The sequence below is a fragment of the Hemibagrus wyckioides genome, linkage group LG15 (genome assembly GCF_019097595.1).
Source record: "Hemibagrus wyckioides isolate EC202008001 linkage group LG15, SWU_Hwy_1.0, whole genome shotgun sequence".
NCBI classification, from domain to species: Eukaryota; Metazoa; Chordata; class Actinopteri; order Siluriformes; family Bagridae; genus Hemibagrus; species Hemibagrus wyckioides.
Window position 1 is genome coordinate 1522501 of NC_080724.1, and position 12721 is coordinate 1535221.

General features: G+C 41.2%; 2 protein-coding genes across 6 annotated transcripts in view; one reads left to right on the forward strand and one right to left on the reverse strand.

Moving 5' to 3' along the window:
- Nucleotides 1–5210, forward strand: part of bcl2l1 (BCL2 like 1) — a 24880-nt gene extending 19670 nt beyond the window's left edge. For all 3 annotated transcript variants that reach the window (XM_058410001.1, XM_058410002.1, XM_058409999.1), the window contains one exon: nt 2813–5210. In XM_058410001.1, the coding sequence (XP_058265984.1) occupies nt 2813–2956 (144 nt within the window). In that variant the 3' untranslated portion in view covers nt 2957–5210. The remainder of the gene's footprint in view (nt 1–2812) is intronic.
- Nucleotides 5211–6074: 864 nt separating this feature from the next.
- On the reverse strand, nt 6075–8452 carry LOC131365969 (cytochrome c oxidase subunit 4 isoform 2, mitochondrial). 3 transcript variants are annotated; one of them, XM_058410003.1, is made up of 5 exons: nt 8390–8452; nt 7163–7256; nt 6781–6942; nt 6477–6608; nt 6075–6403 (listed from the first exon to the last, which is right to left on the reverse strand). In XM_058410003.1, exons 1-5 carry the CDS (start codon nt 8435–8437, stop codon nt 6270–6272), a joined length of 570 nt encoding a protein of 189 aa, XP_058265986.1. In that variant the 5' UTR covers nt 8438–8452; the 3' UTR covers nt 6075–6269. The 3 variants fall into 3 exon arrangements, with proteins under 3 accessions (XP_058265986.1, XP_058265987.1, XP_058265988.1); XM_058410004.1 differs by lacking the exon at nt 8390–8452 and adding an exon at nt 8157–8315; XM_058410005.1 differs by lacking the exon at nt 8390–8452 and adding an exon at nt 8227–8268.
- Nucleotides 8453–12721: the final 4269 nt, after the last annotated feature.

Below are 12721 nucleotides of genomic sequence, written 5' to 3' on the forward strand. Positions count from 1 at the left end.
TTTCAGTGAGCAGGAACATCGGGCAGCTTCAGGTATGCTCATTACTGCAAGCCGAGGCCGCTGATGTGCATGACGAGCCCTGTGTGCGAGATGGATATGTGCTTTAAATTTTTTGACGCATGTTTGCGAGGTCGCTGTGCTCTTAGGGGCTTACGTCGTCACGCCGCTCTTAACTCTTGCTCAAACGTTATCAGCTGCCACCACCCCATACACTCACCCGCCACTCCCTTTCTCATTAATTTCCAAAGAAATTCTCTCTAGTTGTGATTCTCTTTACTTTATGCATGAAGACACATCATGCAGCTCTCTAGCCAGCAGAACCCTTTGATCACCCTTGCAGCAGCTTTGATCGCATTATTTCAACCTTTCCTTTCCTCCTGCACTGTTTTCTCCCTTTGTCTTGCTGACATGCCCTCCTCGGTTTTTGTCTATATTCTATTTTTGACGCTGCTGCTGCTGCAAATGCGACAGGACTTAAAGTGCCCTACTTCAGCCACCCTCACCCAGAAGTGTGCACAATGCTCCCTCTGTCTCTGCTCTTTGCTGTGTGTGTGTGTGTGTGTGTGTATGCACCTTCTACCTTGCTGCTAAGTGGGTCTGATCTTCAGCGGATCTGCATCACAAACCTTGGCTTCCAAATCGTCTCATATTTATTTTGCTTGTTAGAGCGTATCTTGTTTACTTTTTCAGTTCTCAAAATCATGTTACCCAGCGCTCTCGAATTCTGCCTACTGATCGATTAGAAGTTGATTAGTTTTCTAGGACGGTATATCTGACAGCAGTTCTGGCTGCTTTACTAATGTACTACTTATTATAATGAGCCGTTTCTATAGTAACGGCTTGTACATAGACTAGTATCGTGTCTTAACAAGCTGCAATTACTTTCTTCTTCATTTCAACCAGAGAGGAAATAACTCTCTATAGCTGCTATAACACAAATGATAGCAGGAACTAACTGAACGTTGTGGAACATTGACATGTTCTCGAATTGATTTTTTTTTTTTTTTTTTAAATGTCACTCAAAATCAGGCCGTGTGACACGTCACCACATTTATCATACCTTTTGCTGGGTTAAAAATGTTTTTAATGTCCATTTATTGTTAATCCTAGACTGAGTGGAGCATTTAGTGTTACCTGTTACTATAGAAACCATGATCTATTGGTTCAGACACGTTACAATAATACCCACCTTCTGACCAATCAGATTCGAGAACTCAATCGTGGAATTATTAAGAAATAATTAGAGGCAGAAAAGGCTCCCAGACATGTCTGTAATCATGGGTTTCGGTGATCCTGTGACAAGTGGACAGTATTAAGTTTGGGTGTGAATAGGCTGAGAGGTGTCCTGCGTGCTCACACAGACACGTATGGCCACATTCCATTTGTTGTGAACAATGATGTGACCCTGACAACCAGCGTCAAACCTTTTCCTGAGCCAATAACAGCTCTTTAGTGAAAAGTCTCAAGCAGGGTGTTGGGTGGCTACGTTTTTATATCCGGTTCAGGAAAGTCTGTCGTTTCTGAAATATTTATAGTTAAAGAGGACAATATTTCAAAGTCTGACGCCACACGTGTTTACACAGGGTACAATTTAACTGTGTGAGATCACACCTGTATTAAACCTCCTCCATGGGGGAAAATATCTATCTCTCTATTTCTTTCTCTTTCTGTGTCTGTCTGTCTGTCTCTCTCTCTCTCTCTCTCTCTCTCTCTCTCTCTGTCTCTCACACACACACTCTGTCTATATATCTCTCCATCTGTCTGTCTGTCTGTGTCTATCTATCTATCTATCTATCTATCTATCTATCTATCTATCTATCTATCTATGCCTCTCTCTCTGTGTCTCTGTCTCTCTCTCTCTCTCTGTCTGTCTCTCTCTGTATGTGTGTGCGTCTCTGTGTTTCATTTCTGTCTAATCCTTCAGCATTTTTTTCCTCTCTGACTTTTACACCAGAACAGACAGACACAGGATCGGGGGCGAAAGGCAAGGCTGGGGGATGACATCAGTCTGCATGACTACAGCGTGAGGTGTAATCAGGGTTACGTGCTCCAAATATTTTTGCTGTATTTGACATGTGCCTGATCTCATTGTTGGGCAATAAGGAGCAGGAGGAGGAAGAAGACACAGGAAGTACACAAAGCATTCAGAACACTGAAACTCCTCGACGTTTAGAGAAAGGGCTGGAATAGAAAATGTCATTGCAGTATGTCATACAGAGACCGGCTAATCCGAGCAATAAATTCACCTGCTTTTTGACGGACATGCTCAGCTGAAGCTCAGTTGGAGAACATGCTCCACTTTGTTTGCTGTTCTCTTTGGAAACATGTTAAAGCCTTAAGCCTGAAATCCCCTCTCGCCACTTTGCATAAAACTGGTTGCTATAGAATTCCGCTCTCGAGGCCTGTGTGTGTGTGTGTGTGTGTGTGTGTGTGTGTGTGTGTGTGTGTGTGTGTGTGTGTGTGTGTGTGTGTGTGTAAAGTGGCGTGCGCCCTCTGGTGGCTCCATGTTGTGGTATTATCATTCTTTTTAAGCACACACAAGCTTGTTGGAGGAAGAGGCGTGTTAGAAGGAGGCCTGCGATGGGCAGGTCCTTAAAGAAGCCGTACGATTGGCTGTCTGATCTGCAGTATAATTGGACCGTGGGTTTACCGCTGCAGGAATTTTCTGGAAGGAACATAACGTTTGTGAATGTTTCTGGAATTTTCCCATCTACCCCACTGCGGTTTGGGGTGTGTTAAACACTCGGTGGCAAAATATCGAGTTTAATGGACGTTGCTGAGAGTGTTTTTTTTTTCTTTTTTTCCCCCACAGGAGCGTTTTGCAGAGATCTTTGGAAATGATTCAGCAGGAGAGAGCAGAAGGTTGGAGGAAAGCTTCAAGAAGTGGTTGCTGGCAGGGATGACGCTGTTAATGGGGGTGGCGGTGGGCTCCATCATCGCTCAGAAGCGCCTGTAAAGATTACCGAAGACGCATCATCGGCCTCCACCCAGTATACACCTCAGACACACATGAAGGAACTTTTACCCAGCAAACATTTATTTTTGTTTTGTACTTGTTTTGTTTTGCCAAGAATTATCATGTTTACACCCCCTCATCCTCCTCATCTTCCTCCTCCTCCTCCACTCACAGTGCACTGTGGGCTGTGTGAGTTACCCAAGTACAACTATACACAGTCCTAACCTGGTGAAAGTGGACTTGTTGCCCAAAGTCACTTATTTTTTTATTTTTTTTAATTGATTGAAATAGATCACCTTATTTCTGTTTGTTCTGTGTTAAAAAATGTCATCTTTTAAAAAAAAAAAAAAAAAAAATGTACACATTATTATTTTATCGTGAAAGGTGACAGCGATTCAGAGCTCTTTCTGAGACCTGAGTTTATATGCGAAGTACCTACTCACAGATTCTAGATGGAATCTCAGTTCAGACTTCTGGTCCCTTCAGAGGCTTGTGAACCGGACTAGCAGACATGCGCAGAACCTTGCACTACAGTCACAAGCCCTTTCCGAGTCGCCGGGTTCTTCTCAACACGGCGTCTTTACCAGTAAGGGACATTGACGGGAAAGGTATTCGCCTTTGGAAGTGAATTCTGTAGTTTAGTGTGGAACTGTAGGCTACTTTACATCCAGAAAGAAAAAAAGAGCCCAGAAGCGTGGGGTGATTCTACGTATGGGATTTATGACGAGGATCAGAAGCTTTCCATTTTTCTACAAGTGCTCTCTGAGATGCTTAGTGAGAGCCTGTGTCGGATAAAGTTCAGTTTTCCTGTGTGTTTGTTTGTTATTAAACCTAAACTGGTTTAAATGGGTGGTAACTTTTCTTTACACCATTGGGAGTATTGTAATGAGAGCTAGAGCTGGCCCTTTCCTCTCTGTTATTGTTGCCACATCATAAAAAGCGTAATGTATAATAGACTAAACTTAGATTAAAACGCATCTCAACAAGAGTCCACTGTGTCTTGTGTGGGTTTCGGTGGTGGTTTGTGTTGGATTTGGCTTTAAAAGAGAACCCCATCAGAGCAGGTCATAGACGAGACACTTAGTTAAGTCTAGCTTACTTTAGTTCTAATTAATTTATCAGTCGGTGATTTTCTTGTAATTCTCGAAATGCTATTTTGCAGTGTGTGTGTGTGTGTGTGTGTGTGTGTGTTAGTGAGTGAGTGGGTGCTTCCATTCTGAGTGTACGTCCTTGTTTATTTACAGCGAAGAACGTTTTATTTTGATATTCAAAAAAAAAAAAAAAAAAAAACAGAACGAATGTTTTACGTTGCTTTCTAGCGTTTAAGCCCAGATCTGCCTGAAATCCTACCAGCTTTACCATCTTCTGTGCGCTAATGTGCTGTAAAAGGCTCGGGGGGTCTGTTATGGGAAGAGAAATGTTTGCTGAAATCTCTATTAAAAATTTTACACATCTGGATTTTTATGCCTTTATTTGAAGTGTTTAAGAAATGTGAAGTCTAAATTGAAATTGGCGTGAACATGTGAGGCATCAAATTCAATTTTATAAACACACATTTATTTGGAAATTGATGACCTCAGTTTGAAACAAATCATGAATCAAACTGGAACGGCACGGGGGTCACATCCCAGAAACATGATGGTGCAGTGGTTAATGCTTAATAAAGTGTGTGTGTGTGAGACCCTGCAATAGACTTCCATCCCAGTCAGGGTGTCCCCTCATCACACCCACTGTCCAGGCTAGTCTCCCATGAACCCTGACCAGTACAGAGCAGTGAAATGAGTCAATTTAATTAATTTGATGAATATAAAATTTAATTTCAAACAGTGCAATATATACAAACATCACTTACAAACTCAAATTAAGGCAAATTCAGACTGACCTGGCATATATTTCTCATTCCATAGATAAAAGAGATGCACGGGGAATGGAAACTGTCTGGATTTACCAATCGGGGGCTCAAAGTTCTACTGCAGTGTCCGAGCTTGTGAATAAAAATAGTCTTTTCATTTAATTTGTGAGCGCTTTAACAGCCTACAGGACGAACAGGCCGTCTCTCCCGGATGTCTTACTCTTGTCTGGCATCTCTCTATGTCTGTACTGCTGTGTTTATTTGTAAGTTAGTCGCTTTCGCTGTCATGGCGGCTCAAGCTGCTCATCACTCGGAGAGGCCACCTGCTGCTCTGCACCTTACAGTGACCAGAAGCAAGCATACTAAAGTTTTGCAAAAAAAAAAAACAAAACAAAAAAACAATGTTTTCATTAATGGTGTTTGGCAATCCATCCTGTCACCTAAAACTGAATCCCAAACAGCCTCCTACTTCCTGTATGGGTTCACTATAGAGGGAATATGAAGCGAAGCTCCTTTTATACCAGATCTAAGTGAACTACGTGGTCTACATGCTCGAAACGGAAATCCACTCGGATCTGCTACTCTTTGCATATCTAAATAAATGAATAGGATTGATAAATATCATAGTCAACTAATGTAGAGATACATTTTACTTCAGATCCAGCTGAGCAATGCTGAGAACTGCCCAAAAAATTCTATATTACAGCTGCTCTGTAGACACTGATTTAACCGAATGCATTCCATATAAAGAAGATTCACTGCTTGCATGCTGTGTGTGTGTGTGTGTTTACCAGAATGAGAAAGACTTGAGTGTTCTGTGGGGTGTGTGTGTGTAAGAACAGCTTGGCAGAGTGAAATGACCTTGGCAGGACACTATGTAAACTAGATAACTTAAATGACTTTTTAGAGTAGCAAACATAGCATAGGGAAAATATTTAAAGCCTCGTGGATGTCTTCATAATATTTATAAACACATAGTGTTCTTTTCCTATGGCCTTAAACTCCATGATTTCTTCGATATGTTTTTTGTTACTTGTGTACTTTAGTCACGTTCAGCTGAAAATAAGAAGACAAAAAAGAAACTATTTTTTTAAAGCTTTGTTTTATTTAAGCACCACCATCCCCTAAAACTGAATGTTCTATGTCTTAGGAGTTTTTTTTTTTTTTAATGTCATATCAAAATGAATAAAGACCAATCAAATAAAGAACCACATCAGTGTTTCTGGTCATTATTTTAAAATTGTTAATAAGAGACTGAAGTCAGGATTTATTTCATACCAGATAGTTTATTGCACATTTCTCTCAGACGATTGATGGCAGAATGATGGAGCCACAGCATCATTTCCACTCACTTTGTGTTTTTTTATTATATATATTTAAGTCACTTAGTAGAGACATGAAGTATTTTCATGGACATTTGGCAACAGACACCTTGGTTTTAACAGATGATCCACTTTGAATTCATTTCCACTGGCCCTTGTCATAGTCCCATTTAGCAGAGAATCCCTGCACTGGGTTCACCCTCATATCCAACATCCTCTGTACCTGCTTAGCTTCCCATTCTTCATCAAACGTGTGAGGAGCATCAGGATACACTGAGGAGAGAAAAAGAAACCTCAGCGATAGCGCAACACTCACAGAAACCCGGACACGATCGGTCCTCCTTACCATAGATGCGCTGCCAGAGCACCACCAGGCCAGTAAAACCAATAAAGAAGAAGATTCCGCCCACTACGGTTTTCCACTCACTGGAGGGCTTCTTCATCTCTGCATAAGTGTCTTTAAACATGATCCTGTACACTGAGACACACATCTATTATTGGCACACCATAAAAATCCTTGGGAACAAAAACATGTTCCAATTTTTATATATAAAATATAAAAGCATTATTACATGAGCAAGAGTTATGGAATATTGGCATGGCTGGAATTCTGAGAAACTGACATTATAATAAAAAGATCAAACACAAACAGGCAAGTTTCTCCTCGTTTGAAAGGTTGTTCCATGGTCCTTTCTCCTTCTGTTTCAGACTCTTCTCAGTAGCAGTGAGAACATTGTTGTAGGGTCGGTCCGGTAGAGGAGAGTCCAGACGATCCCAGTACATGGGCAGAGACATGTCCGCCTGCTGGGTCACTTCAGTCAGGATGGAATAGAGGGGGAAAAAAACAAAACCATGAGCAGTGCACGTGATTCTATAGAATCTGATGCCTTTAAAGTTGCTTGGACCCTACCCTAAAACAAGAGCGCCCCCTACTGGACACTAAGCCACTTTTACAGCAACATAACACACTGCTTGATCAGTACAGCTACCACAAAAAAAAAAAAGCATATAGTATTATAAAATAACTATTACCCTGGCCATGGCTGGTCATCCTGGCACATGTGGTACTGAGAGCTGCCACTGCCCTTCTGGACAACAGCGTCCCCAGCCGTCCTGCAGTCAGCATCTGAGACACAAAGGATGATTTCATGCACACACACACACACCATCTTATACCTTATACATTAGAATGATTCACTTAACCCTCGTGTCATGGATCAAATCCAAATACATTCCTCTTTTACTCTTGGTCATCTAATCATTTTCAGGATCTAACCAGTCCTGTGTGCCATCGCAGCGCGTGCAACAGCAAGGCACCATGTTAAATATGTCTCAATCGCCAAGTTGGACATTGTTTAGAATTGGTGTCACTTTTTCGACAGCACGAGGGCTGCAAACAAGGTCACAAGGATAAGTAAAGAAAATAAGTAATAAATAAATGTAAAAAAAAATAGAAAATAAATGTAAAAGCGAGGAGTTTATCATTATTATTTTGGAGACAGAAGAGCTCGCGCCACAAGACGCAACTAAAATGGGCGAATCTGGCACGGGTTCAAGTGCAAGCTGTGCGCGAGACAAACAACCCGCTCTTTCTACAATAACCAGGGCAACACGTCGGAAATATAACATCTAAAATCATTTATTTTATTTTAATTATTCATTTACTTTAGCTTTATTGTCTAACAGACTGTTTCCCCCCTCCTCATGCACAATCTAGGCTGCAAAACTAAAACCCAAAAAAAGCACTTTCTAGAAATATACAGAAAAAACAAACTGCACTTTTTTTGCATTTTTCCCCCCGGTGCAATTAGAGCATGGACTTTTGCCTTCATCCAGTATTCAAATCATTAATTCTGCGTTATTAATAAGCAAGCTGCACTAGTTTCCTTCGATCTACATGCAGCTTTTTATAGGAAACCCAAAGCGGCCTTCATCAAATTTAAAAATGCGCCACAACTTTGCATTAAAACCCGTGCGACGCTTCACAAACATCCTCTATGGAGGAAATCTGAACGAAAGTACTCACGGATGCCCTGAAAAAATGGACCACAGTGGTGTAAATAGAACAGTTAATCGAGCGAATATAACAAATTTACTGTTGCCTCAAATCCTCCTCGAGCGCAAGCCTAGCCCCGTAAAACTATTGCGGACTTGGGTTGCCAGATTGAAATCACAATCTCTATCCAATCACGGTGATGAAACCAAATTCATGATCAAAGCAAATAAAACTGTCAATGCGACAAGTTACAGCCTACATACCGAGAAGCATTTCCTGACGTTGATATAAATAAAAAAAATATAACACATTGAGAAGGTAAACACAGTCCAATCTGGCAACGCGACCACAATGTGAGAGAAAGAGATAGATCTTTATTCGGCTGCGAGTCTAATTAACCCATTTAATCCCAAATATGAAGATTGTGTACATACATTCACCCCTCGAGTCCAACAAACCCTGTGCCTTCTTTCCAAAACAGTTTAGAGATATTAAATAAACTTTCTTTATACTTTCCCTTTCTTTTCTAAAGACACGCGATAATTGCTAAATTGCCGAGGTCACGTGACTAATTACGGCTCCCCTATACAATGGTGTATATCCTGTGACCTCAAAACAACCTGAATTCATTTCTAGGCTGTGGTTCTTTTAAAAGAAAATTGTCATCTTCATTCCAGTGGGGTTTCTAATTGTTTAAATGGGACGATGAGTTGAAATGGACTGAAGAGAAAAAAATCGACTCCAATTTCATCTCTAATTCTAATAAGTCCAGGAGTGAAGTTTCAGAGACTTGAGGGAGTTTAACAAGCAGGACAAGAAATGTGGAAAATCACGGAAGATGATCTTTAGAGAGTCGGAAATGTAAATGGAGGGATAAGGTTGGGTTTAGTTGAGAGACTGGATTCACTGCTTTCAGCTCGGTCATAATAACAAATATCAAATATGTTTTCAGATTAAATATCCCGACTGGGAAAACACCATAGAAGTATGATAGAAATAACCGAATCATGTGTGAAATATCTCTTTCTGGCAACACAACTCGCTCTGGGTCATCTAAGGTCCCTGCTGGAAAAAAAGGTCATCCAAATGAAACACTAACACTTCGCCTGGCACAGTGTTTTAACCAGTAAGCCTTATGAGCTACAAGCTACAGGAAGTACACTATACTGCCAAAGGTTTTGGGACACCCCTCCAAATCATTGCATTCAGGTGTTGTTTTTCAGGGGTTGGCCTCGGCCCCTTAGTTCCAGTGAAAGGAACTCTTAATGCTTCAGCTTCATACCAAGACATTTTGGACAATTTCATGCTCTTTGTGGGAACAGTTTGGGGATGACCCCTTCCTGTTCCAACATGACTACACACCAGTGACCAAAGCAAGGTCCATAAAGACATGGATGAGTGAGTTTGGTGTGGAGGAACTTGACTGTCCTGCACAGAGTCCTGACCTCAACCCCATAGAACACCTTTGGGATGAATTAGAGAGGAGACTGTGAGCCAGAACTTCTCATCATCACAACATCAGTGCCTGACCTCATAAATGCGCTTCTAGAGGAATGGTCAAAAATTCCCATAAACACACTCCTAAACCTTGTGGAAAGCCTTCCCAGAAGAGTTGAAGCTGTTATAGCTGCAAAGGGCGGGACAACTCCAGATTACAGTCATGTGCATGTAAAGGCAGAATTCAGTGATTTGGAGGGGTGTCCCAAAACCTTTGGCAACATATTGTATATCTGCTAAATCTAGCTAGTTCCACTAGTGGGTTCACAACCGGGTCCTGGAGAACCTGCTGTCCTGCATGTTGTGCATACATTAAATTAGGCTACAAACTACAATGTACATTCTATAATTTAGAACCATTAAGGGTTCGTTAGTTGTTCCTCTGAGGAATCATTAAAGGTTCTATGAAGAACTCAACAGACCAGGTAATTAACAGTCCTTCCAGAGGTGACCTGGGTTTGTAACTGGGAGTGGGAAAAAACCCAAAAATGTTGATCCAGAACCAGGATTGAGAAACGTGACTAAATGAAGAAAATCTGCTGGTTGAAGCTTAACTGCAGCTCATAAATAACGAACATTTCGTTTAAAGAACACTCAAAGAGCCATTTTTCATGAGTGTAGAGGTGGGGGGATTTTTTAATTGTAATTACCCAATGTAGCCTCTAGGTGGCAATTAGAAACCAGTTTAAAATAAGGTTCGTTTGACCACCACTAGGAGGAGCAGTGTGTTCTTCAGTATCATTTGGCTTTCAGTAACTCATGTTTACATCCGGTCTTTTAAAATACACTAAAAGCCTTCTTTAAGAGTTCTCTGAATAGTTTAGTGTGCTTAGCTTCCATAAAGAGATCTTTCAGGCTCTTGAGAGGTCTAGATTTAACCTTATTTTTTTCAGTGAAGTTGAATATTTAGATGGAGGAAATGCTGAGATGATTGTCATGTGTTTTAATGACCGGTTTATTCTCACATTGTCTTCTCTTTGGATAATGCCATAATCTGAAACAGGGAACTCTGAAATAGCCTGGATATCAATCTACCAAGTCAAGTCAAGTGAAACAAACATTGTTTGTGTCTTTCAGGGTGTAAAATTTGTGGGTTCTCTGATCAGCACCCTGATGTCACATGATTCGCAGACGGCACCACTGACAGCTGGCAGAACAATACCCTGAATCAATTTAGCCACGACAGACTCGCCCCATCTCCCCACTCAACAGAACCTGGCACGTGTCCCCCATCAGCATCCCCCGTAAATATAAATTAAACCGAGAACATCCTCACCCCTCCTTCCAGTCGTTACCCCCATTGTTATCATGCAGGCCCACAAGGTCTCCCTTCCTCCCACTCAGCCTTAATATAATCTCAGATTTTTCACTCCCTGGAGGAAACATGCACATCGTTTGTCTTTGTCCTCATCTCATCTCACATTGTTCTCACAGCGATTAAAAAAACTGAGATAAAGATTGAGAGAGAAATTAGCCCCTTGACCGATAGCATGGAGTCAGTCTGGCCATCAGTTATGAGACTGTCCATGCGTGCAGTCTGAACAGACTGAACCGCAGCAACAGTCCTACACATGAAAGGATGTCCCGCTTCAACAGACGCATGCGACACAGACGTTTTATGAGTATAATGAGTGTTCAACAGACTCCTAACTGACAGGTGTCTCCCGACGGCAGGAGGCTCTTACCACTAGGCCTGCGGATGGGCGCTCATTACAGCGTGGCCGAGAGAAACTGGCTGTCTGTTTATTTATATGAATGTGGCCGAGGAGCTAAATGCAGAACTTGCCTAGCGGGCCCCACATTGTCAAGTATGCAGCAATTTTTGTAACATCTATATCCATACCGTACTTACATACACATACTGTACTGACCCAGTGAATTATCTACAAACAGTACGATAGACCCAGCTTGCATAAGAGCATTAATAATATATAAGCGTATACCTACATAAAAACTGTATACCAGCCCTTATACGCAATAGATCCACTCACAGATGTAGATTAAACCACTTCCCCACCATGTGCAGTATGTTTTCAACTGAAATCAAACAAAACCCACTAATGCTATATTGTAATAAATGACAAAAGGTGATACGTGTGTAGAAATAAAATAAGCAGCTTAGTATCTCTAATATCTGGAGAAAGTGTACAAATGCTTGAAGTAATCCTAAACATCAGTCAGGTCCACATATTATTTGCTGTTTTTCTGTTCTAAAAAGTACCACTGACCTCACACTATGCTAAAAGTGGGGATTGGTAATGGTTTATTTCGAGCAGTGGGTTGACATGAAGACATGGTACAGTATTTTAAGAAAGCATATGGTTTTAACCAACGCTTGTGGGAGAAGCTGTAACTGGCCACATAGGCAGAGACATACTGGTGTGTTAGTAAGGGATCATTTATCTTTTTATTTTTTATTTATTTTTATTTTTTTTACACAATCTAATCATACACTTGCACATGCTTATTTGGTAGATGTTTTTTTTTTTTTTAAGAAACTTTCAAGTGGTCAAGTGCCAGTGATGGGATTCAAACTCAAAATCCTCTGATCTCTAGAATCTTAACCATTAGGCCATCACTGACAACACTTAAAAACTTCTAATAAGTTACACTGGGTTTCATAATAAATATTATGACAGATAAACCCACATGTAGCTCTAAATGGTCAAATTTTTATGAATGTTGTCATTCATTTGGTACTTTGGAAGTTGATAATATGGGCCATTTAGCTGAGAGAGAGAGAGGGAGAGAGGCAGAGAGAGAGAGAGAGAGAGAGAGAGAGAGAGAGAGAGAGAGAGAGAGAGAGAGAGAGAGAGAGAGAGAGAGAGAGAGAGAGAGAGAGAGAGAGAGAGAGAGAGAGAGAGATTAGACTGAAGATGAATATTACACTATATTGACAAAAGTTCTGGGACACCCCTCCAAATCATTGAATTCAGGTGTTGAGTTTCAGGGGTTGGACAGTTTGGGGATGACCCCTTCCTGTTCCAACATGACTGCACACCAGTGACCAAAGCAAGGTCCATAAAGACATGGATGAGTCAGTTTGGTGTGGAGGAACTTGACTGGCCTGCACTGAGTTCTGACCTCAACCCCATAGA

Bases quoted from the DNA above. Each gene is read 5' to 3' on its own strand.
- LOC131365969 (XM_058410003.1), bottom strand. From the start codon at position 8,437: ATGTGTTATATTTTTTTTATTTATATCAACGTCAGGAAATGCTTCTCG. The intron at 6,943-7,162 runs GTAATAGTTATT...TCCTGACTGAAG, and splicing joins GATGACCAGCCATGGCCAGG to TGACCCAGCAGGCGGACATG. The intron at 6,609-6,780 runs GTTTGTGTTTGA...TGTGTGTCTCAG, and splicing joins AAACGAGGAGAAACTTGCCT to TGTACAGGATCATGTTTAAA.